At 40.4% G+C, this 26,400-nt stretch overlaps 1 protein-coding gene across 4 annotated transcripts in view; it reads left to right on the top strand.

The window, feature by feature from the left end:
- Positions 1-26,400, top strand: part of SCAF8 (SR-related CTD associated factor 8) — a 438,319-nt gene that overhangs the window by 166,488 nt on the left and 245,431 nt on the right. For 2 of the 4 annotated variants that reach the window (XM_073672438.1, XM_073672435.1), the window contains 3 exons: positions 259-327; positions 7,139-7,339; positions 9,304-11,529. In XM_073672438.1, coding sequence (XP_073528539.1) covers positions 259-327; positions 7,139-7,339; positions 9,304-10,934 — 1,901 coding nt within the window. In that variant the 3' untranslated portion in view covers positions 10,935-11,529. Of the gene's footprint in view, positions 1-258; positions 328-7,138; positions 7,340-9,303; positions 11,531-26,400 lie in introns of those variants that run through there. The other 2 variants (XR_012318088.1, XM_073672436.1) reach the window with 2 other exon arrangements.

Raw genomic sequence — 26,400 nt, 5'->3', positions numbered from 1 at the left:
GAAGGCTGTAGATATGGAGTCTTAATTCTGGCTTTCATTTAATGTACATTTCAAATGTAATTACAATTTATTTTCAAGTTTTGTGTACATTGACCTTCTGAAGTATTTGCATGCAATACACTACTCTAGCACCATGTTTATTGTTTGCACAATTTGGGCCAGAAATAGTGTAGCAAACAGGTAATCATATTATGTCTGCAATCTACTATGTCACATATGAGAAATGCATTTTACTACAAGTTCACATTGTCATTTCAGGCTTTATACCACCACCTCTTCTACCACCCACTATTCCACCACCTTCTATGAGCTCAGCTATTCCTACAGGTAAGGCTGCATTGTAAATTGTACAGAAGTACAATACATTTCTTAAAAAAAAAAAGTTCTTCTAAAATGTCTGGACATTAAAGGGAACCTGACATGATTACAAGCAGGTATGTTTAACTCCAAAAAGCTGCAGCATTTAAAAACATATAATAGCCAAATGGCTTCTCCCCCTCCCTGAGTGACTGGTCTCTCTCTGTACACTGGGAGAGAGACCTGTCGGTCAAGGGTCGCTGTCAGGGAGAAGCCACTGGGGACCCACCTGTCCAACTACTTCTGTGTAGCTCAGTCCCCAGTGGCTATTAAACTATGCTTTTCTCTGTAACGCCACAACATTTCAAAGTTAAGCATACTTGGCTGAAATTTTGCTGCCACGGTCTGAAACATCCTGCCTGTGGATCCAGCAGCAAGTGTCAGCTGTCTCGTTCCCTTTAACCCTAAAATAATGGGGTGAGAGAGTGACCCAGGGAAAATATCCAAATTCTTGGTGGATACAATGGATACAATTGGGGCTTTGCCTTTTTCTAGAAAACTATTTGCACGTATAAACCTCAATTTAGATTTGTTCTGTGTTTTTGGATGGCTTCCTACAGGCAAATTTACACCCATATTTTATTTTTTTCCTTATAATTTATTAACCCTTCCATCCTCTATGATGGATATATACTTTATAGAGCTTGTGGTGTGTGTGGACCTGGCACAGGAGCTAGCTCCGACTGCAACTTTTAACTGCCTTAAGTGCAGTTTGCAGCGCCATTTAAAACATCAATCCTGCCCAGGCATCCATTCACATAACCATACCCCTCCCTTTTAAATCTGCAACAGGTTGCCATATGGCAGCCAGGCGCCATCTGAAGGCATTGCCTCTGCCAAGTTTGTGCTCTTGGGAAGCCAAGCCACAGTCTAGGCTTCATAGGAGACCGTGATTTCTCCTATACTTCAATACTGTAGTATTGTAGTTGATCGAACTAGCAATCAAATGATATCACAGGTTCAAGTCCTCTAGGGAGACTAAAAAGTAAAGCGAAAAAAAGTTTTAAATAAAAAAAATTCAAAAAACCCCCATTCTTTTTGCTAGTTCAAAAATAAAAGAAAATGAAATTAAAAAAACATTTGGAAATGCTGTGTTTGTAAAAGTCAGATTGATGAAATATAAAATGTGGTAAATACAAAGAAAAAAAGATTGAGAATTGATATTTCTTGTATGCCATGCCTCCCATACAAAATGGGCCATTCAAAACTACAGCTCAGCTCCATTGACAAAAAAATACAAAAGTTAAAGGTCTTGGAAGATGGCAACACAAACTTAATTTTTTTTTGTTCTGAATTTTTTCAAGCCACTGAAATTAGTAAATAGAACTATACATGTTTGGTATCGCCGTAATCTTACTGACCTGTCGCCAGATCGTTTTTACCAAACAATAAATCATAAAAATAAAACCTAATATGGGAATTTTTTTTTCACCATACTTTTGGAATTCTGTCTCCCTTTACCCATAGATTACATAGTTAATATGAATGGTGTCATTCAAATGTTCAACTCTTCCCACAAAACAACAAACCTCAGATGGCTCATGTGAACATAAAAATAAAGTTATGGCTCTTGAAAGAAGAGGAGGGAAAATAAAAGCTCAAAAATTAAAATTGTCTCTGTCCATAAGTGGTTAAAGTGTAATTTTGATCAAAATTTTCCCACAGATTTTAAGTTGCCTAAATAAGGCCATTTTAAAAATCCTGCAATGTTCTCGCTTAGGTTGCAATAGATTTCAAGGCTGGCCATGACAACCCAAAGTTCATAGCTCTTGCCAAATGGTGAATTTTAGATTGCCTTGTGTTGCACTTAGTGGTGTACTCCACAGTTAGGAGATAGATTGCTGATACCCCCACCGATCGTTAAAGCAAGGGGCTTGCCAAAGATAGCCACCCTCATAGAGATTTACTTATCACATATTCTGTGGATAGGTCTACTTCCAGGGATATTGAGTGATTTGAATGTGTTCTTGTGTAGTTTCCCTGGCCGATATTGTGCTCAACAGTGGATCTGCGAATGGTCAAGGCTCTTGGAATGCTCAAAAGATTTGAGCAGTTTTAAAAACTCCTGATCACAATCTATTGTGTAACATAAAGAAGTATGGTGCCACTCATTTCCAAATTGGGGAGTGACAGGGCCGATGTCGTCGCACCTACACATACCTGTACCGGCATATGTCCGATTCTAATTGCAGTCCTCCCAATTGAGAAGTGAACAGTGTCAGGCAATCCTTTTAAAGGGGTTGTCTAATGAACAAAGTACTTTTTAATTAATAGATCTTTGAATAATAATAAATCACACAATTGAATGTGTAAAAAAATGTTCCTGTGCTGAGATAATCTTTTACTTCACAATACCAGACCAGGCCAATTTTTTCAATTCTGACCACTGTCACTTTATGAGATAATAGCTCTGGACGCTTCAACAGATCCCCCTGATTCTGAGATTGTTTCTTCGTGACATATTGTACTTCATGATAGTGGTAACATTTCTTCGATATGACTTGCGTTACTTTGTGAAAAAATTGGAAAATTTTGAAAATTTGGGAATTTTCAAACTTTGAGTTTTCATGCCCTTAAATCAGAGAGATATGTCACACAAAATAGTTAATAAATAACATTTCCCACATATCTACTTTACATCCGCACAATTTTGGAACCAACATTTTTTTTTTGTTAGGAAGTTATAAGGGTTAAAAGTTAACCAGCGATTTCTCATTTTACCAACAAAATTTACAAAACTATTTTTTAGGGACCTCATCACATTTGAAGTGACTTTGAGGGGCTTTTATGACAGAAAATACCCAAAAGTGACACCATTTTAAAAACTCCACTCCTCAAGGTGCTCAAAACCACATTCAAAAAGTTTATTAACCCTTCAGGTGCTTCACAGGAATTTTTGGAATGTGGAAGAAAACAATGAACATTGAACTTTTTTTTTAAAAAAAAAAGTTATTTTAGACTCAATTTTTTTTTTTTAATTTCGCAAGGGTAACAGGAAAAAATGGACCACAAAATTCGTTGTGCAATTTCTCTTGCGCACGCCGATACCCCATATGTGGGGGAAAAACACTATTTGGGCACACGGTAGGGCTCGGAAGGGAAGGAGCGCTATTTGACTTTTTGAATGTAAAATTTGCTTGAATAATTGGCGGATGCCATGTCACATTTGGAGAGCCCCTGATGTGCCTAAACAGTGGAAACCACCCATAAGTGACACCATTTTGGAAACTAGACCGCCCAGGGGACTTATCTAGATGTTTGGTGAGCACCCTGAACGCCCAGGTGCTTCACAGAAGTTTACAACATGGAGCCGTGAAAATAAAGAAATCTAACTTTTTCCACAGAAGTGATCTTTTAGCCTCAAATTTTTTATTTTCACTAGGGTAAGAGGAGAAAATGGACCCCAAAAACCGTTGTGCAATTTCTTCTGAGTACGCCAATACCCCATATGAGGAGAAAAAACACTGTTTGGGCGCACAGCAGGGTTCAGAAGGAAAGGAGCAGTGTGTGACTTTTTGAACGCAAAATTGGCTGGAATCGAGAGCGGACGCCATGTCGCGTTTGCATAGCCCTGATGTGCCTAAACAGTGGAAACCCCTCACAAGTGACTCCATTTTGGAAACTACATCCCTCAAGAATTTTATCAAGGGGTATAGTGAACATTTTGAACCCAGAGGTACGACACAGAGTTTGATCACATTAGGTCATCATATTGAAAATGTCATTAGTCTTGAGCGCAAGTGCTCGCTACTTGAGTTTGCATTGGGTACTCTGGTATTCATCAAATATCGTGGGTGCTCGAGTCCCCGCCCCGCAGACAATCCCCGCGTGTTTTTTTGGCTGTATAACAGTCGCGAAGCATATGGGGCGGAGACTCAAGCACACGCGATACTAGGAGTGCACCCGATGCAAACTCAAGTAGTAAAAACTTGCACTCAACACTCGTCGCAATATCGTCATCATTTTTTTTTTTTTTTTTTTTTAAATCCCAATCCCAACACAACCCTAATCCTAATCCTAACACTACCTTAACCCTAACACAACCCTAACCTTATCCTGGTGGATCCATTCACTATGAGGCAGCAGAGTTACTTTCTGACATCTGTTTAGCAGTGTCCTTTTTTCAGAGGTTCACAAAACTGTGGTTGACTTCACTTTGATGCACGCCTAATAAAAACAAGGACACCGTGGGATCACAGGCCAGACTGCTTCCACGGTGCCTATATCTGCCTCATTACAGGATATCTTCTGCTGGGGGTTCCGTCTGACTCACGTATTTCAGAGATTTACACGGAAACCCCAGTATAAGTTCTCAGTGCAGAGCGCAGGATAAATGTGAGCCAAGCATTACTGCAGTCTTTGGGAGGCAGAATGAACAAATCAGCAGCAGGTGAAGAATGCTTTTTTTTTTATTTTTTACGCCGTTTCTCGTGCTGTGGAAGTGATTAGACAAGTTTATTCTTTGGGTTGGTGCGATTACAGCGATACCAGATTTATATCGGGTCTTTATGTCTGGCAGCTGTCACAAAATAAAAGATGCTTTTTTCTTTTCTTTTTTTTTTTTTTTTGCAAAAACTAATTTTTGCATCGCCATATTTTGAGAGCTATAATTTTTAATATTTCGGCCACAGAGTCATGTAAGGGCTTTCTGTTTGCAGGACAAATTGACGTTTTTATTGATACCATTTTTGGGCACGTGACAATTTTTGATCTCTTTCCATTCCGATTTTTGGGAGACAGAATAAACAAAAACCAACAATTCAGGAACTGTTTTTTTGGATTTTTTTTATCCCGTTCCGCGTGTGGTAATATTGATAAGGCAGCGTTATTCTTCGGGTCAGTACCTTTACAGCAATGCTACATTTATAGATTTTTTTTATGTGTTGGCGCTTTTACACAATAAAAATTATTTTCTAGAAAAATAATTTTTTGCTTCGCTTTATTCTGAGACCTATAACTTTTTTTATTTTTCGGCTGATGGAGCTGTATGGCAGCTAGTTTTTTTGTGGAACAATATGACGTTTTGAGCTGTACCATTTTTATTTACATTTTGTCCTTTTGAACGCGTTTTAATCCACTTTTTGTTTGGCGGTATGAAGATAAAGCATAGTTTTTTGCTTCATTTTTTTTTTTACCGTGTTCAATATAGCGGTTAACTAGTTTTTTAGGGTCGTTTTCATAATAATATTTATTTATAGGTACTATTATTTATTTATTTATATATATATATATATATATATATATATAAATCTATTATTATATGTGTAGAAGTGCAGGATCACTGCTATACATTGTAACCTGTCAGCCCTGCAGACACAAGTTACTTTGAGATTTATGAAAGAAAACTGCACCAGCCCATCCTCAACAGAAAAAAATCACCTATGTTTGTGAGCATACCTTTGCAATTATTAAACTGGTGGTGCAAGAAAATTCATAGATTTAATGATTCAATAAAAAAGAATAGTGAAAACAGCACTCACCATTTATTTAAAGTATAATGTCCTTTATTCCATGTGGCGGGACAATCCTATTTGGAAAAAAGCAGGGGAAGTCCTGATCCATCTTCCCGCTCCCCCTACTTTTTTCCAAATAGGATTATCCTGCCACATGGAATAAAGGATATGATATTTTAAGCAAATTGTTAGTGCTGTTTTCACAAGTTACTTTGATCATGCACTGCTCATAATCAAAGTAACTTGCTGGTGTCTGGTGACCCGAATGTCGTCATGAAGGTATCAAGTCACCATGGCAACGATCGGGACCCCCGTGTGTCCTCCTATCCAAGAGCAGAGGGGCTTCTGTCCCTCTACAGCCCCTCTTTTCGCTCACTAAATGCTGCGATCGCAGCATTTAGGGAGTTAAAGTGCTGGGAGCTGTGTGGGCACCGCTCTTGGCACTGAGTGAAGGTTGTCAGCTGTCAGAATCAGCTGACACCCGGCGGCGATCGCGCCCACACAGCCTGTGTACGGGCGCAATCACCATGTCGTAATTGTACGTACCTGGTCCATAAGTACCAGGGCACTGGGACATACTATTACTGACTGTCATAAAGGGATTAAAGGCAACCTGTTGGTATGATCAATCCTCCTAAGCCGTCTATATGGTCATGTAGCTCATAGGAAGCTGAATAACATGATACATTGATATCTGTGATCCGATGTTGTATTCCAGAGAAATAAACGGTTTTCTTAATATGTAAATGAGCTGCTAAGATCAGTGGGCCGCACATAGATCTCCCCGACAATCTGCCTCCAAAACTTCTTTAAATGAAAGGGAATGTTACCACATGAGGCATGTAATGACTGACAGTCTGCCCTCCTGATCTACATGGCTTCTACTTGTAATGCCCCCTCTGGAGGCAGATTTTTCAGGAGATCTATGTCCAGCCCATAGATCTTAACCGCTAATTTATATCAGATCAGATATCAAGGTATCATGTTATTTAGCTTCCTATGACCTACATGCCCATATAGACGGCTTAGGAGGGCTGATCCTACTGACAGATTCTGATACTACCAAAATGTCTTGAATATTATGGTGTGCGACCTAGACTCAGATCAGCTCTGATTGTGAAAATGGCATTATTTTCCACAAGATTTAAAGCTGATAGTTTATTTTTTACAAATGTTGGCTGGGAGACTATACTTATCTATTCTAATACTAAAGTAGAGTAGCAAAATTTAAGAAGACAAATATGTAAACTTTAGTATTTTGTTCAGGAAAAGTGCCAAAGTACTGATTAAATGACAAAATACAATTTTGTTTTTATTGTTTTATACAGCCCTAGTTCCTCGAATGGCCAACTCGACCGACAGCATTAAAGACATGTCATATAGCAGTTTGATGCTGCCTATGCCATCAGTTGTAACCACGTCAGTACCTGCACCATCTGTCTTTAATCCTTCTTTAATTACTCACGCCGACCTCGAAGAAAAAAGACAACCTCCTAAAGACATTGTTAATCAAAGAACAGCTACGAGTGGTACGTCTCCAGAAATACTTTGCTTTTTATTCTACTGTACTGCTTACCCTAGGTTCACACTAACCTTTGTTTCCATTTTAATTGGATCTATTTTTTTTTAAATAAAAAAAAGGAAAGCAGAGGAAATGTGGCATAGTCTTCAATGCCTAAAAACAGATCCCTTTGTTCTACTCAGTTTCTGTGCTTTTTCTTCCTTGGGAGGGAGAAGTATTTTACTGCCTTCAGGTAGAAATGTGTGCTGTAGTAAGTGATTGAATGTGTGCAGCCCATCTTGTGTACGAATCTCTCAGCTATGAGTGTGGGGAAAGCAGCGTGTCCACAGTGTGCACGCTCTCATAGCATATAGCGGCCACAGCGAGAGAAGTGCAGGAGCTGGGTCTGAACAGCGCCGCAGCTTGATTTTCTTCTGTATATTCCCTTGTATATAAGAGAACACACTATGGTTGCATCTGACACCAAACTGGCACGCTGACTGTCTGCTTTCTTCCCAATTGCTCCAAAACCCCCGTTTTTACACCGGTCCAGGCTGCTATATACAAGGAGAGCACGCACACACTATGGAGACGTCACTTCCCCCACATTCATAGTTTGGAGATCTGTATAGAAAGAAATGGTTTCAGATCTATGGCCTTGGTAACACACACTTCACCATCTACTTTCTGCATGAAAGGTGCAAACTAGGATAAATTACTCCGTTACAAAATGTTTCCCAGCTACAATTCCAACTTAAAATTTTAAGTAATATGTAAAAGTTTAGTTACTCCTTGAGGTAATAACATAGAGCACATCTCGCGAGTTGTTAGAGAATGCATACCTAGATCTCCTCTCCTGCTTCAATGACACAGACCCCGACACACATTTCGATAAAAGCTTTCATCTTGGGGTTACTCTGTGATCCATTTTTAACCTTATAAATAAAGCATGTCATTTTTTTAGTTTCATATTTTGTGGGTGTTGAGCCTTCTGGTTTTCTGGTTTTGCATTGTGTTTTGTTTTTTTCTGAAAGAAATGGAAGACAAAAATAACAGAACTATATTACCACAAACTGAGCATTTCAGCCACTAATTGAAATCAATCAGTCAATGATCTGATCAGTTACTTTTAATTTTTCAGTTTCTGAAACTGAAGAGTTAAAAGAAATGCAAAAAACACTAGTGTGAAGCCAGCCGTGGCTAATTTCCACATATTTTTTCACTTCTTTGCTTTAAATGGAATCTGTCAGTAGGTTTTTGCTACCCAATCTGAGAGCAACCTAATGTAGGGCAGAGATGTGTCCAGCGATGTGTCACTTACTGAGCTGATGGTGCATGCAGAGCTCATGAATATAGAGGACTAAATGGAAGCAGGATTACTAGTCCTCTAGTGATAATCTCCTGCTGATAAAACAGTGATTTTATCAAAACTGCACCAAACAGCCCAGTAAGGGACACATCACTGGAATCAGGGTCTCTGTCTCTACATTATGCTGGTGACAAATTAGGTGGCAAAAACTTGGTGACAAATTCCATATTCCCTTTATAATCACTTTTATCCCTTGCAAATATGTCATTTACTGGGCTGCTTGCTGCTGTTTTGATGAAATCAATGTTTTATCATGTGGAGATTATCACAAGCTTACTACTAAATTTACTGTCATGTAGTTCTCTAAATTCATGAGCTCTGAATAACCTTGCCCCACCACTAATTGGCTGTTTTCTGCCTATGCACAGTGTACACAGAAAGCTGGAAATCAGTGGTGTGGGTGGGGTTATACAGAGTTCAGCATTCAGAGAACTGATAGACTAGCAGCAGATAAAATTGTGATTTTATATAAACTGCAGCACCCAGTAAGTGACACGTTGCTGGAATCAGGGTCTATGCCCTTACACCATACATACAGCACAGAATGTTACAGCTGAAACTTGAATTATATAAAAGTGGACTTTTTTATCCATTATACTAAACTATTTTTTTTTCTTTTTCAGCAGCACTAAGTACAATGGTTAGCAGTGCTGGGATCTTAGGAGTGCAACCACAATCTCCTATTACAGCAGCTGTTCCACCTCTAACAATGGGCGGAAGAATAGCAGCTATGCCCTTTTTGGATATTCGTCCTGGGTTACTTCACCAACCAGCAACAGCAAGATTTGCTTTAATAACTCAAGCAATGCCCCCACCTCCACCACCAAGGAGCATGCTTCCGCCAGCTCTTATTGATCCTACTCTACATTCTCTTCCTTTTACACATGGAGAGATTTTTCACCGTCCCACTATTCCATCTAGACTAAATAATGATACTGCGCCATCTCAAGAAGACGGTGTCACACTGCAAAGCAGTAACATTCAACAAGAACGAGATCAAGACTACCGCTTTCCTCCTGTAGAGAGTCGTGAGACTGTTGGTCAACCCTCAGGCAGTGAACAGAAGAAAGAGAGCATGCCATTAGTTGCTAGCCAGTCAAATGAAGTTGTAAGCACTGGAGAGAACATTGATATTAATGTTAGACATGTAGAGGATGACCATGAACCACAGGACATGGCTGTTGTTGATCCATGTGAGGGTCAGGACAAACTTGATACAGGATCTATTGTAGGACCCTTATCTCCAGAAGGTGTCCATAAAGGTGAAAGGGAAGCTGAAATGCATTCTTTTGAAAATTTGAGAGGTCCTGATCTTCATTCTTATGAAAGAAAGCTAAAAATTGCTCCTGATCATCATGATGTTCCAACAAGGCCAAAATTAGATCCCAGACATCATTTCAGTGGCCCTCCAGCAGATTTATTACTGCCCTTTGGCAGACAACCACTTGAGATTAGAGAATCTTTTGGTAGACCACCACCAGAGGGTAGAGATCATTTTGGGAGGCCACACCTAGAGGGAAGGGATCACCCTGGTAGACCTCATGTGGATGGCAGAGATCATTATGGACGCCCAATTCTAGAGGGTAGGAACACCTTTGGACGTTTGCCAATGGAGGGTAGAGAGATTTTTGGAAGGCCTCCTTTAGACATGAGAGATCATTATGGAAGACAGATGCCATCAGATATTGGTAGAAGGGAGCAGTTTCCTCCAGATAAGCCATGGGGCCATAGGGGTGATTTTGATGAAAGACCCCACCATTCTTTTCCTAGTTTTGGTGGCCCGAAACAGTTCCCAGACGACAGGCCTCATCGTGGAAATTACCGGCATGAGCACAGGAATGCACCAGGTTGGAACAGAGGATTTGAATCTGATGCACACAGTGATTATGATGACCGTCGTCGCTCTTGGGAAAGACACAGGGATAGGGATGATCGAGAATTTGGTTTCCGCAGAGAAATGAATGGCAACCGATTTGGAAGGGAGAGACAATCAAGCAGCTGGATGCCACATCAGCCACACAATTTTGAATATATCCCTGAGGCTACTGTCACCAAGGAAAAAGCTGATGAGGTGTCTCAGGTGAACGGCGAAATGCTAGAGACTGGTAGTCAACAACAAACTGGTAAAAGTGCAAACGATCCTAAACTGTGTGAAAAGGAAACCCCTGACAAAATGAATGAAAAGAAGGAGGCCATGGAGGCTGAAGTAAAGAGTCAACCAGTGGTTGAAAGCACAGAAACTGAGGGGACATAATCATCACTCAGTAGGTAAAGATACCTTTTGTAAAGTTGTCATCTCTAAGTGATAGATAAATGGCTGACTGGACCTTACTAGTTTGCCTTTTGTCAGCCAGACTTAAGTTTAAACTAATATAACTGTTCACGTTTCACTTAAATAACTGTACGACTGACTTGTATAGACTGATCTTAATCCGAACTTGATAGGTAGAGAATTTTTTATTTTTATGTTAGGAATCACAAACATTGCCCCACATGCTTTTATCATCATTTGAAGTATTTGTGAAATGTCCAGCAAAAGAGACTTCCTATGGAAGAGGTTCCAGATTTTCCAGCTTTTGGTGGGTTGAATGTTGGGACTGGCTGCATTTCAGGCTGCTGCTGATTTTTTACAGTCTAGATAAAACTGTGATTCTTTTTATGTTTCCGCAAGTTGGTTTCAAATTAGTTTTTGGCAGATCGCAGTACTAAGATGCAAAAGGCAAGGAAAACATGATAAGGTTTGTAAAGAACACCACAATCCATGTAATAACCCAAAGTTACCTGTCTGTGATATGTTTCTTGTACTGCAGTGAGTAAAAAAAATGAAAATGTTTTAATGTTGGGTGCATTTTGTTTTTAGATCCTAATAAAACCTTTGTTTGATAACAGTGTTCCAGGTATTGTATTTTTTTAACTTGCTATGTGACACCGAGGCATAAATGTTGGTGTAATCCTCCCCATGTCGCTATTGTGGAAAGTGGTCTCTCAGCAGCCGCTGAAAAGTATGCAGTATGTTTTGGAAATACTCTTTAGTGATAAATCTTTTTACCTTGGCCTTTTATTCTTGGAGCATAATAATGGATAAACAGTGCTACTGCAGAATTTTAATGCTCTTTGTCTTTTCTAAAATGGTATTTTTTGCAAAGTCTTTTCGCACATCAAAGAAATTGCCTTGACAACTACATCTTTTTTATTTTTTGGAGAGAAAGACATAAGTGGATGTTTTACATCTGAGGCATAAAGCGACAGCTGTGGTTACAACTCGTGCACATTGGTTAACGTTTTACAGCATTTATCTAATGGAAACCGTAGTAAATAGTCTTCATTAGTACCATTTTTGGTGTGTTATGCAGATGGAGGCCTCTGTGGTAACAATCTAGAAGTAACTCAACCCTAGCATGTAATGTAGTGTGAGTGTATTAATATACTCGCCTACCTCTGTCCTCTCCGGGATCCAGCGCTGTTCTGCTCCTCTTCTCAGTGATGTCACCACAATTCCAGCTATCCGGCACACTCTCTATGCAGGAGCCGGAAGTCTCTTTTAGGGTATGTGCACACGATGCAGAAATGAAGCAGAAAATTTCTGCATCATTTCTGCATCTCCCTGGCAGAAAAAACACATGCAGATTGTGCATGCGTTTTTCCTGCAGAATACATGCGGATCCACATGCAGATTCACATGCGTTTCCGCATGCAGATTGACAAGCGCTTTCCAGGCGATTTTAGCATCACTTGAAAAGTGCTTGACAACTAGGTCACACTGTATAAATCCATGCAAACAGCATGGATTTATATAGTGTGACCCGAGAGAGTGTATATACTTACCTCCGATGGCCCGCGCTGTCCTGCTCAATCTGTTCTCCCTCGCCGGCAACTTTGAATTGAAAGACCTGCCGACGTCAGCATCACGTGACCCGTCACATGACTCTGACGTCACCGCAGGTCCTACAACTCACTGCAAGTGCCGGGAACCAAGCGGGAGTGCTGCGCGGGCCGACAGAAGGTAAGAATACATTTATTTTTTATTTTATTTTTCTTTTACAGCTTTTTTAATGGTACCTGGGTGTGGATGAGACTCTCCTCTCCTCCACACCCGGGTACCATCCGCACATTAGAACGCACCAATTACGCAAGTACAGATGCAGTCTTGCGGAATTGGCGCGTTCTAATGCAAGTCAATGGCGGCGAAATCGCCGCGTTTCCGCATAATTAATTGACATGCTGCGGATTTTTGACCGCAACGTTAACGCTGCGGAAAAATCCGCATCATGGGCACAGCACATGCGGATTTCCATTGGGGAACATTGCTTCCCTTCTACCATGCGTTTTTCATGCGTTTCCGCGGCGTTTACGCAACTGCAAAAACGCCGCGGAAACGCATGAAATACGCATCGTGTGAACACAGCCTTACACAGTAAGTCTAGGAAGCTTGTTCTCCATAGGCTTACATTGTATAAGCCACTGACGGTGACAGCACTGCATTACATGCACATGTACACACAATTACTGAATAAAAATAATCATTGGAGTGCTTCTTTAATCTGCCCCCTACTGCTTGCTACATATGATTTTTTAAGGGAGTATGACTAACAACATTACATAAACTTAGTTTGATACTTCCCATGGAGATGCATAGATCTGCTTACAAGCTCTGTTCATAGGACAAGATGATTTTAATGAAAACTATTTTAATTTTTAAAATCACTGGAACAATGGAAAAAATACTTACCTAGTCTTTTATTGTGAAGTCAAGGGGTTATTCATTTTTTTAGTTAAATGACCTATCATTGCCGCTTTGTCCAGTGGGAGGAAATTGTAGTGAGTGCCATACACATATACTACAAAAAGTATGAAGCCTTGGCCTATATTCAGAAGAGCAGACCCTTCAAACAGCTGATAGCAGGGGTGCTGAAAATTGGACCCAGATCCAGTATTGATAGTCTGACCTTAGGATGGCTAATCAATTTTAAAGCACCAAATGACCCATATTAAAAGGTTTTACCAGTGATGGTATATGGGGTAAATATGCAACTGGAGGTCCTTCTTCTGGAGCCTTCACTTATCCCCAAATTATTGGAGCTGTGCCCCATTCAGTTTCTGCTTGATGTAGCACCTTTTGTGATGAGATCTGTGTCGTGTAGTGCAGCTAAGCGCTACTCAGCTACAAATGCTCAGGACTTAATGGTTTGTGAAGTCATCCTTTCACATGATATGTGGCGGTTTCTAGAAGATCCCCCACCACTCGGATATTGATGTCATATTTCATAGTTATGATGCCTGTTAGTTTTTTGTAATTCTTTTCAAGCATAAAAGACTATGCATAAAAATATATATTTAGATCAATTTTTTAAGTCCAGGCACTAGAGACTTTGTGGTTGCAAAGCTGAAAACATATCATATACAGTAATACTTAGTAAGCAGTGATGTCATCTACTACAATTCAGTGGTAAGGGGTGGACCCAATATTATATATTACTTCCACTGTGTAGAGCTCAAAAAATGAATAATAATTGAAGTCTACATGTAAATCCAGGTGTTGTCATCCTATCAGACTCTTCACTGGATTACTTTTCCTTTACCAGCTTATAAATTGGAAATATTTTCCATTGTATGCAGTGGATGTGATATATAATTGTGAACCATCCCCTTTAAGAATATTAATTGGCTACACTTTAGTATAAGGGCTGTTTAATATAATTTTTCACATTTCCTTATCATTTTCCTAATGTGATTCCCTTTCTAAGTATGGTATTTTTTCTTTTAGAATATTTCCATATTATGTCTAGATGAAGTGTAGGGTAAAGTTGTTACAATAAACCACTATAAATAGACAGTATACTAATAGATAGAAGACAGCAGATTTACACTTGCAGTCAGGGTTAAGACCTTATTGGGCCCTAAGTTTTGTAACTTGTAGCTAGAATAGAGTAAGATACCCTTACAGTTGTAGGTGACTTAGGAATATCCAGCGCTGGTGGGACTCTTTGGCCTGCTCTTTCAGACACATAATCCATGTAGCATGATAGAGCAAGCACAATGTCCTTACCGTCCTGCTTTTAGTGGTCACCATGAATGTGCAGAGCCTCTCCTCTGAAATGACCGTACAGTAACCTCTCCCCTGTCAGTGTCTACCACTCCTTCTTATTCTAGTGGCTACATTCTAACTGAAAAATGACTGACAGACTGATTTTTTTAACTAATATGTTCATTAGTTAAACGAATCCTCCACCCCTGTAAAGTTTGTTTTTTTTCCCCATTATAAAGACCCGAAAAGCAAATTACCCTTAACTGCTCTTCTACTACCTCAGGGAAGCACATAATTGAACCCATGCTCAATGGCGTTTTCCAGTTGCAAAAAACTTCTGTCCCCAGCTGCAGTTTGTTATAAAACTTGAGCTTTACTTACCCTCCCCAGGTCCATCCCTGAGTCCCTGCCGCTGGTCTCCGTGTCTGTCACTGTCTACAATGCTGACGTCACATCAACAGAGCTGTGGACAATCAGTGATCTCAGCAGCTTGTGCCATCTACTTGGGCATTAGCCGCTAAGCTCACTGATTGACTGCAGCGCTGTTTATGTGGTGTCCGCGCTCTAGACAATAACCAGCTCCCTGAGCAGCTGCAGACAGACAATGGGAGCAGCAATTGGAGACGCTGGACCTGGGGAGGATGAGTAAAGCATTTTTTAAACAAAATGCAGTCCTGGGAGAAAAGGTTTTCTGAAACAGCAATCACCTTTATGATACTAGGCCCCCCTTCAAATAGTAGATTACCTCCCACAATCCTTATATACATTTTGTACTGCAACCCTAGTTCTCCCAAATAGCTTATAATTCTCCTGTTTCAAACCGAGTACCAAATCGTTTATTAAAACCCCAGAAAACCATTAAAATGGAAAACAATGGCACCAGCAGTTTTCTTCTGTGCTTTCTTGTTTATAAATTGTGTGACTTTGTGATCTTACATGTAACACCCCACATAGGGACAGCTGGGCTGCAGCAATGGACATCACTACCACAGTCACCCACTATATAGAATGGTGCCCATTCTTGTTGCCCAGTGGTTCCAAAGTTGTTCATTCTTACTCACCTTAATACAGGTGAAATTAGTTACAGCGGGCACCAATTTCTTCACTGCTATCAATGAAGACTGTAGAGGCGTTATTTCATAAATGTACCCATGTATACCAACCTATTGCATCTTGCCTATTCCTAAAAGGCATGTGTCATCAGAAAATTTCCACTGTTTAAATTAAGTAATTGAAGTAATGTTTTATATATTTTTGGTGATATTTTTTCTGTGCCACTATCTATACTTAAAAAATAACATGAAGTCATGCAGTCTTTACCCTGACCTCTAATAATAATAATAATTTTTATTTTTATAGCGCCAACATATTCCGCAGCACTTTCCAAATTTTAGGGGGGACTTATACAGACAATACAGAATAAGCATATCTCATATCGAAAGGAGTGAGGGCCCTGCTCGCAAGCTTACAGTCTATGAGGAGATGGGGGAGACACAAAAGGTAGAATGTACATATATTGTATAATACAGCCTTAATATACTAAATAGGATAAATAATACATGGACTGGTCGCCTGCCAGTATGTGTGCAGTCCTGACCGAGGCTATTACGTGCATGGTTGGTATGAACCTGAAACTGAAGAAGATTTTAATATGGGGGAAAACTGGGACGGACAACTGGGATGGACAGATAGTGTGTGGAGGCGATACGCCAGTCTAAAGAAATGTGTTTTTAGGATCCGCTTGAAACTGTGGGTATTGGGAATTAATCGAACTGTCCTGGGTAGTGCATTCCAAAGATTTGGCGCAGCACGCGAGAAATCTTGGAGACGGGAGTGGGAAGTTCGGATTATGGAGGATTTTAGTTTTAAGTCATTGGCAGAACGGAGGGCACGTGTAGGGTGGTAGACTGAGACAAGAGAGGAGATGTAGGGGGGTACTGAAGCATGGAGCGCTTTGTGGGTAAGCGTGATAAGTTTAAATTGAACTTTATATTGGATGGGCAACCCATGCAATGACTGGCACAGGGAAGAGGCATCGGTGTAGCTGTTGGCGAGGAATATGATCCTGGCTGCTGCGTTAAGGACGGATTGGAGAGGAGAAAGTTTAGTAAGAGGGAGCCCGATAAGTAGAGAGTTGGAGTAGTCCAGACGAGAATGAATAAGAGCTACTGTAAGAGTTTTTGCCGAGTCAAAGGTGAGAAAAGTCCTGATTCTTGAGATGTTTTTGAGATGTAGATGACATGAACGAGCGAGTGATTTGATGTGAGGAGTGAAGGAAAGATCTGAATCAAAAATGACCCCAAGACAGTGGGCTTGTTGCTGGGGAGTAATGGTTGAGCCACAAACGGAAATGGCAATATCGTGCACAGGTAGGTTAGTGGAGGGAGGAAATACGAGTAGTTCAGTTTTTGACGGATTCAATTTTAGACAGAGGGAGGACATAATGTTAGACACAGCAGAAAGACAATCACTGGTCTTTTGTAGTAATGCAGGGGTGATGTCCAGAGCAGAGGTGTATAATTGGGTGTCATCAGCATAGAGATGGTACTGAAAATCGAATCTGCTGATTGTTTGTCCAATGGGAGCTGTGTATAAGGAGAAAAGAAGGGGGCCTAGGACTGATCCTTGAGGAACCCCGACAGTAAGGGGAAGGAGAGAGGAGGAGGATCCGGCGAAAAACACAGAGAAGGAGCGGTCAGAGAGATAGGAGGAGAACCAGGAGAGAACAGTGTCCTTGAGGCCAATAGTGCGGAGCACAGTGAGGAGGAGCTGGTGATCCACAGTGTCGAATGCTGCAGAGAGATCCAGGAGAATCAGAAGGGAGCAGTGACCATTAGATTTAGCTGTTAGTAGATCATTAGAGACTTTAGTGAGGGCAGTTTCAGTAGAATGTAAAGAGCGGAAACCAAAGTGTAAAGGGTCAAGAAGAGAGTTGTCTGAGAGATAGTGGATTAGACAGGAATGGACCAGGTGTTCCAGGAGTTTAGAGATAAAGGGAAGATTGGAAACAGGTCTGTAGTTGGCCATGCAGTTCTGGTCAAGGGATGGTTTTTTAAGTAATGGATGTATGCTGGCGTGTTTATAAGAAGAGGGAAAGATACCAGATGAGAGGAAGAGGTTGAAAATTTTAGTGAGGTGAGTGGTGACAGCTGGAGAAAGTGACTGAAGGAGATGTGAGGGAATAGGGTCACTGGTGCAGGTGGTAGGGCGAGAAGATGCAAGGAGACTGATCACGTCATCTTCCGTGACTGGTTCGAAGTCAGAAAGTGAGCAAGATACAGTGTGGCGGGGGAGAGCATGCATAACGTTTGAGCATTGGGAGAAAATTTCCTGTCGGATATGGTCAATTTTTTCTTTGAAATAATTGGCCAGATCGTCAGCGCTGAGGTCGGTGATTGGGGCCTGTGCTGTTTGATTGAGGAGAGAATGAAACATGTCAAACAGTCGTTTAGGATTATTGGAAAGTAAGATTATGAGGTTGTTAAAGTAGGTTTGTTTGGAGAGGTGAAGCGCAGAGTTATATGTTTTCAGCATAAATTTATAATGGAGGAAATCTTCGGGCAGATTAGATTTTCTCCACAGCCTTTCAGCACAGCTGGAACACCGCTGGAGAAGACGTGTTTGAGGCGTATGCCAGGGTTGTCGCCGTCTATGCCGAATTGTTCTTTGTGTAGGAGGTGCGGCTTCATCCAGGGCGCATAGCATTATTTCATTATAATGCTTCAATGCAGAGTCGGGACATGAGAGGGAGGAGATTGGGGCCAATGATGAGTGCAACTTTTTCATCAATTTCTGGGTGTTAATGGCACGTATATTTCTATAAGTGTGGAAAGACAGTCTAATAGGATGTCTCGTCCTGTTCTGTAGAGATCACTTTTCAGCAGCCATCACAGGCAGGATTATAATGGAAGGTTTCACCTATGTATATACAGGTGCATCTCACTAAATTAGAATATCATCTAAAAGTTAATTTATTTCAGTTATTCAATACAAAAAGTGAAACTCCTGTATTATATAGAGTCATTACAAACAGAGTGAATATTTCAAGTGTTTATTTCTGTTAATGTTGATGATTATGGCTTACAGCCAATGAAAACACAAAAGTTATTATCTCAGTAAATTAGAATACTTTAACAACAGCTTGAAAAATGTTTTTAAAATCTGAAATTTATGTTCAGTAAATGCACTGAATACTTGGTCAGGGCTCCTTTTGCATCAATTACTGCATCAATGCGGCGTGGCATGGAGGCGATCAACCTGTGGTACTGCTGAGGTGTTATGGAAGCCCAGGTTGCTTTGATAGTACCCTTCAGCTCGTCTGCATTGTTGGGTCTGGTGTCTCTCATCTTCCTCTTGACAATACCCCATAGATTCTCTATAGGGTTAAGGTCAGGTGAGTTTGCTGGCCAATCAAGCACAGTGATACTGTTTGTAAACCAGGTATTGGTACTTTTGGCAGTGTGGACAGGTGCCAAGTCCTGCTGGACAATGAAATTTCCATCTCCAAAAAGCTTGTCAGCAGAGGGAAGCATGAAGTGCTCTAAAATTTCCTGGTAGACGGCTGCGCTGACTTTGTTCTTGATAAAACCCAGTGGATCTACACCAGCAGATGACATGGCTCCCCAAACCATCACGGATTGTGGAAACTTCACACTAGACCTCAAGCAGCTTGGATTGTGTGCCTCTCCACTCTTCCTCCAGACTCTGGAACCTTGATTTCCAAATGAAAATTGGAACTCTGTGACCTTGTGGAGTGTGTCAATGACTGCCTTCTGGACATCTGTCAAGTCAGCAGTCTTCCCCATGATTGTGGAGCCTACTGAAACAGACTAAGGGACATTTTTAAACGCTTAGGAAGCCTTTGCAGGTGGTTTTTTGTTAATTATTTTAATTTACTGAGATAATGACTTTTGTGTTTTCATTGGCTGTAAGCCATAATCATCAACATTAACAGAAATAAACACATGAAATAGATCACTCTGTTTGTAATGATTCTATATAATATGAGTTTCACTTTTTGTATTGAAGAACTGAAATGAATTAACTTTTAGATGATATTCTAATATAGTGAGATGCACCTGTATAACACAGGATCCACCATTCACAATAGGTCATGGTCACCGTTCACCTTCTCCCCCTCTCTGCACAATGATTTCTCTGCAGGAATCAGACAACATGCCTAGAAAACTTTCCCATAATTATTCAATCTACACATTTGCTGTAAAGCAAATCTCCAAGTGTTGTTGCCAGCAGAAAAAAAAGAATAGTTTAGAAAACCTGATTATATTTTTTAAAACCAGATATTGTGTTTTTAATGGATAGGAAATGCGACCAGTATAGCATATGGTGCTGTTCACATATACTGAGTATCCGCCAAAACTATGAAACACTAATGGTTAAAACTGATGAAAATCTGACCCTAAGGCTGTGTGCCCACTATGCGTTTTTCTGCATCATGGGCACATAGCCTAAACACTGATGAAACTGGTCCTTTTATCAAGTGCATAAAAAATGTGTGAAACTGGATGAAAGTCGACATATTCCATTAGTCCTAAATGCAGATTGTGCCTCCATTAGACGCAAAACAAAGACGAACATTCTGAAAGATGGAACCTGAAGTGTTCAGTTTCTTTGGAGTGGGGAGGAGGGGTGTGATCAGTCTTTGACAATTATCAGAAAGTTGTTGCTAGACCACATGTGTGTTTTCTGCCATTCGTGGCAGGACAAGGCAAACGCCGACCGGCTATTTGTTGTTTTTTTAAGAGGTTTTCCAAGAATGAAATAAAATGGCATTCTTGATATATTTCAAGAAGCAGCCTGCCCTAATCACATGTCAGTATGGGCTGCAGGCTGAAGACATACAGCTCTCATATGACGAGCTGTATCACACAGCTGCTATATGTGAACAAATATGTTTAAAACCATGATGTGCTCGGCGAAGAGATCTCCAGCTTCGTCCTTCTCTCCTCTGTCTGACAGCTGTATAGCAGTGCGCAGAGACTGACAGCGCCCAACTTGAAAACATAAACATTGAGGAGAATGACGCTGGAGATAACACCCTTTGTGCTCAGCGAGGAAGATATTTATTTCTTCACATATCGCAGCCGTGCTCCCGGCTGACTGAGGTATGTGGGATAGAGCTCTTGTCATTGAGACACAGGTCTCAGGATCTGGATTGGTTCAGTCTTCAGCTTGTACTAACATTTGACTAGGGTGGTTGCAGTTTGAATTATATCAGGAACGCCATTTTTCTTTCACATTGGCTCGCTTTTAGATGTTGCCTAGATGTCAAAAAGATTTTTTTCCACACTGCAAAGAAAAGTTACTGAAAACAAAGGCCCAGCTTCATCAAGACCAACGTTATTCACCCCAGTCTTGATGTGGGGGCGTTGTGGACAGGGCTGTGGAGTCGATAAGCCAAACCTCCGACTCCTCAATTTCCATGACACCAACTCCAACTCCGATTCCCTCATACATGGCTCATGTTTAAGTGATAAATTTACTGTAGCACAGATTCATCTCAGCTAAAAGTCTAGACCTTAGATCAGGGATAGGACAGACATTTATAGGACATTTCATAACTTTCCCAAATTCTTATGAAAAAATATTCCCCACAAACTGCATTGAACTACTGTACCCAATGTATTATATATTTTAGGAGTTGGAGTCGGTCCATTTTATACCGACTCCACCAAAATGGGCTCCGACTCCACGGCCCTGGTTGTGGAGTCAGAGATGCATGATTTATTAACAAGTGCGCTGCACTTAAGGCTATGTTTCCACAATAACTATTTGGTGAGTTTGGGCGTTTCACCACACGTCACAGCCCAGTAGCGCACTTGCGGCTAATGAAAGCAGAGTAGAGACTGAAAGCGTGAGGTGAAACGCCACCCACAGCCCAAATAATCAGGGGGGATGCGGGCAACTGGGCCATGCCTGGGGAAATCCAAGACTTGACGTGACATCAGTAGATGTCAGCGGCGGCTGCAGCCGGGGTCACCTGATGTGGAGTGAGCAGTAAGCGATAGCGCCGCTCACAGGCAAATATGGCAGCAGTATGTATTTACAAAAAGACTTATTTACAAGGTTTAAGGTAGTATAGTATGTATTGAACAACCTCTTTAAATAAAATAGGTTATTTGCATTTTTTTTTTTTATTTAAAAAACTCATCAAAAGCTCATTGTGGGAACCTAATGAATCAGATGAGTCTGAAAAGTGGTGTGTACCTCACAACAAATCTCACTCCACTGGAGTAAGATTTGTGGTATCAGGTATACCATGATTTGTCATGAATTATATAAGTGAGTGTCGCCTCACCCCATAGCCAGCTTCTCATATTTTGGGGGTGCTGGCCAGGAGTGGCATGAAATCACCTAAAGTCGCAAAAAATTTCTGTGCAAACATTTAGCAACTTTTCAAAGTGTTTAACTTTGAATTGGGGTTTAGAGGTAATGAAGATGTTTAACAGATGCTAGAATTTATATTGGACAGGACATTAATACAGGATGCAGCTGGCAGGGTTTGTGCCCCAGGTCTAGGCAACCATCCACTGGAACACTACAGTATGTGCACACGTTCAGTGTTTGCAGCAGAAAAATATACTGCAAATGCTTGGCAGGAAACACGCAGCATAAAATACATGCGTAAAAAAAAAAAGTCTTTATGCGTTTTTTGCTTGTGTTTGTGATGCATTTTTTACATAAACTTTTTATGCGTACCCTTCTAGGGTGTGTGCAATCTGTAAATTACAGGTTTTATTTAAGGCCTGTCAGCCCTCTTGGTATATCTGTTTTAGTATTCCCAGCAAAATAATTTTGGAGAATATATTCTTAAGATTATTCTTTATCTTTGAATTTTCTTTTTGGTTTCTTCTGGAGATCTATAAATTGACAACTGCCTTACCTTGGGCCAAAAAGTTTGCAGACCTGCCTTGTGCTATATATATTTCTAAATTTTAATTAGGGAGAAAAATGGAGGGCACCACGATAGCAATACTAGTAATACTATACTATGGTGTTCAACCCGTCACATACCAGACAATTGCAGTTATATCATAAGACAAAGAAAAGAAGTATGTATAGACAGCGATCACCATAATCATAAATCATTTAATCATACATTTTTATTGGACAAGTAACTAGACTAACAAACCCAGTTAAAAACATTTAAAAAGCACAAGGCTTCAATATAACAACAAGCCCCATCACAATATTATGTGGGCTAAACCTCAAACATAGTCATAATAGACACAAAATTGCACAATCCAAGAAATTGTTATACCAATAAATATAATCCCTGCTTACAATACAGGATAAAGCAAGGAAACATGTGAAATGATACTCACATAGGTAATTACTATTCTGCTCAAGAAAAAATATAGGACTTTTATCTAGGGAAAATACCCAAAGTGCCATGCATGTGATGTGTGTGAAAATGCATAAAGAGGTGGAAAAAAAAGGGGAAGAAAACCCCCCCAACCCCACGCGTATCGCCACTACCAGGGTGGCTTCATCAGGGGAAAAGTAATAGTGGTAAAGTTCATCTAGTCAAATACTTATATATCATTAGGTAATTACCTTGAAACAGTGTCAGCTGATTAAAGCCGCCGTCAGGCCGGCCGCCATAGTGCCCATACATATGAGCAATAGAACAGAGCAGGGGAACACAGGTCAGTGACCAGGAAGTGAAACATCACTAGTTCCGGGGCAACCATGTGGTATATGATATAGTACATGCATGTATGGTATTGGTATAAAAGAGTGCGCAATGCGCATGCACTCCCCCTGGAGCGCATCAGTCGTCTCTCTAGGAACCTACGCACCGTCTGCCAATCAGGCGCGGTGCGCGTCCTAGTTTCATTGTGTGCGCGCCCCATTCAAACCTCTGGGCGTTTCCATGGAGATCAAATAGCCAATGGGTTGCCACAAAGGGCGTCCAGGCATGTATGTTCAGACATGATTCCATGGAGTCACGGTAGACTATGTGCAAATGCCTATAAATCCCTAGGAACCTACGCACCGTCTGCCAATCAGGCGCGGTGCGCGTCCTAGTTTCATTGTGTGCGCGCCCAATTCAAACCTCTGGCCGTTTCCATGGAGATCAAATAGCCAATGGGTTGCCACAAAGGGCGTCCAGGCATGTATGTTCAGACATGATTCCATGGAGTCACGGTAGACTATGTGCAAATGCCTATAATTTAGAACGCACATCAACACTTAAAAATTATTATTATGTGCAAAGGGAACCTCACATAGAACATACCCAGTAAATAGATCCGATACTATTAAATAGGCATGCACATAGTCTTCCAAAATTAATGGCTGTCCCAACAAATTATGCTGCCATTGGATATAGTAATATACATAGAGATATATGTTGATTCAGTCGATGTGAGAAAAAAAATATATACAATAATAAGCATATAGGATGAATATAGACCAAAAGTTTTCTGCTGGAAAGTGCGAGTACCAATCATAAACACAGTAGTAGAACCTAGATATAGGGTAAAGTTATTCAAAAGTAAACACACACATGTATGGCCATACCATCCACTCATCATGCCTAGGGAAGAGAAAAAAAACACATCCAAAAGGCAGGCATATATATATAAAGGACGCACAACACGCTCGTCCAAGCTGTAGATATCATTTACTGGTGACTGTTAGATAAATCACCACATGGTTGTACCTGCAGCAGAGGGAAGAAAAAAAATAAATTAATCACTACCAATCATGTATAGTGAAGGTATATAAGTGGAAAGAGTACCCATAGGTACCAGAAAGTGGGCATACCATATAAATTGCACATACACATGATGTATTTTTGGCTAGCTCAGCCAATGTTTTCATTCTACACATCATTAATTTAATTAAACTGTTCTAATCCAAACTGCCATCTCAGGTGACCAAGACAAGATGGTAAAATCACAAAAATAAATGAGTTTCACATACTGCTATACTTGCTTTTTTTCACTAAAAACGCAACAAAGCCTGATAGTTATGTTCACACTAGATGTTTTTTAAGCATTTTTTCACTACCCATTACTTTCAATGGGTAAAAAACGCTGAAAGAAGTGACATGCTCTATTGTACAAAAAAACATGCAAAGCACAAAATACTGATGACACAAAAACCAATGTGTGTGCATGAGATTTCTGGAATCTCATAGAATTTGCTGGTACTGTAAAATGCAGCTGAAAATGTGCATAAAAAATTCCTAGTGTGAACATAGCCTAAGCATTGCAGACCTGAAGACCCTTGTTATACCACTGACTGCCATGGAAATCCACCATGCTGCAGTCATGTTGTAGGGGTGCCTGTATTGTGATAGCGAGAGACCCCCCCTTTTATTTAACCATTCGGATACTGCATTTAATATTGACTTTGGCGTCTAATTGGTGAATGGATCCTGGATAGTACTTGTAGAGTGTCAGCTGTATTATACAGCTGATTCCAGCCAATACTGATGCACCTGGATCATCCCAGTGATTTTAGTGACATTTTGCATGTTTTAAATGAAATGTATAGCTGTAGCACCGTTCATGTATGTCCAATACATAATAAATCAAACTCCTACCTACCAAAGTTGTTGTTATACTACTAGAAGCACAGAAAAATCAGGATAGAAAAGATGGCCATACACAGTAGAGAAGCGTCAGTTGTGCCCCTGCCCGAGTTGACTGTCAACAGCTTATTTCCCTTTTTTATTGAGAACATATGTATTCTCCACCGAACCAGTCATGGGGGTGTTTGGAGAGGTTGGGCGAAATAGTTTTTTGGCTTAAGAAATTTTAGTCCGACAGCTGTTAAAGGTACAACCCCTGGCAAAAATTATGGAATCACCGGGCTCGGAGGATGTACATTCAGTTGTTTAATGTTGTTGAAAAAAAGCAGATCACAGACATGGCTCAAAACTAAAGTCATTTCAAATGGCAACTTTATGGCTTTAAGAAACACTAAAAGAAATCAAGAAAAAAAGTGTGGTACTCAGTTAGGGTAATTTTTTTCAGACCAAGCAGAGGGAAAACATTATGGAATCACTCAATTGTGAGGAAAAAATTCTGGAATCACCCTGTAAATTTTCATTTCCAAAACTAACACCTGCATCAAATTAGATCTGCTCGTTAGTCTGCATCTAAAAAGGAGTGATCACACCTTGGAGAGCTGTTGCACCAAGTAGACTGACATGAATCATGGCTCCAACAAGAGAGATGTCAATTTAAACAAAGGAGAGGATTATCAAACTCTTAAAAGAAGATAAATCATCACGCAATGTTGCAAAAGATGTTGGTTGTTCAGTCAGCTGTGTCTAAAATCTGGAACAAATACAAACAACATGGGAAGGTTGTTAAAGGCAAACATACTGGTAGACCAAGGAAGACATCAAAGCGTCAAGACCGGAAACTTAAAGCAATATGTCTCCAAAACAGGAAATGGACAACAAAACAAATGAGGAACGAATGGGAGGAAACTGGAGTCAATGTCTGTGACCGAACTGTAAGAAACTGCCTAAAGGAAATGGGATTTACATACAAAAAAGCTAAACAAAAGCCATAATTAACACCTAAACAGAAAAAAACAAGGTTACAATGGGCTAAGGAAAGCAATCATGGACTGTGGATGACTGGATGAAAGTCATATTCAGTGATGAATCGCAAATCTGCATTGGGCAAGGTGATGATGCTGGAACTTTTGT

The sequence above is a fragment of the Phyllobates terribilis genome, unplaced genomic scaffold (assembly GCF_046119375.1).
Source record: "Phyllobates terribilis strain yellow unplaced genomic scaffold, ASM4611937v1 Scaffold_3__8_contigs__length_932513732, whole genome shotgun sequence".
Taxonomy (NCBI): Eukaryota; Metazoa; Chordata; class Amphibia; order Anura; family Dendrobatidae; genus Phyllobates; species Phyllobates terribilis.
The sequence above is the reverse complement of the archived record's forward strand: the minus strand, read 5'-3'. Positions and strand labels throughout refer to the sequence as shown.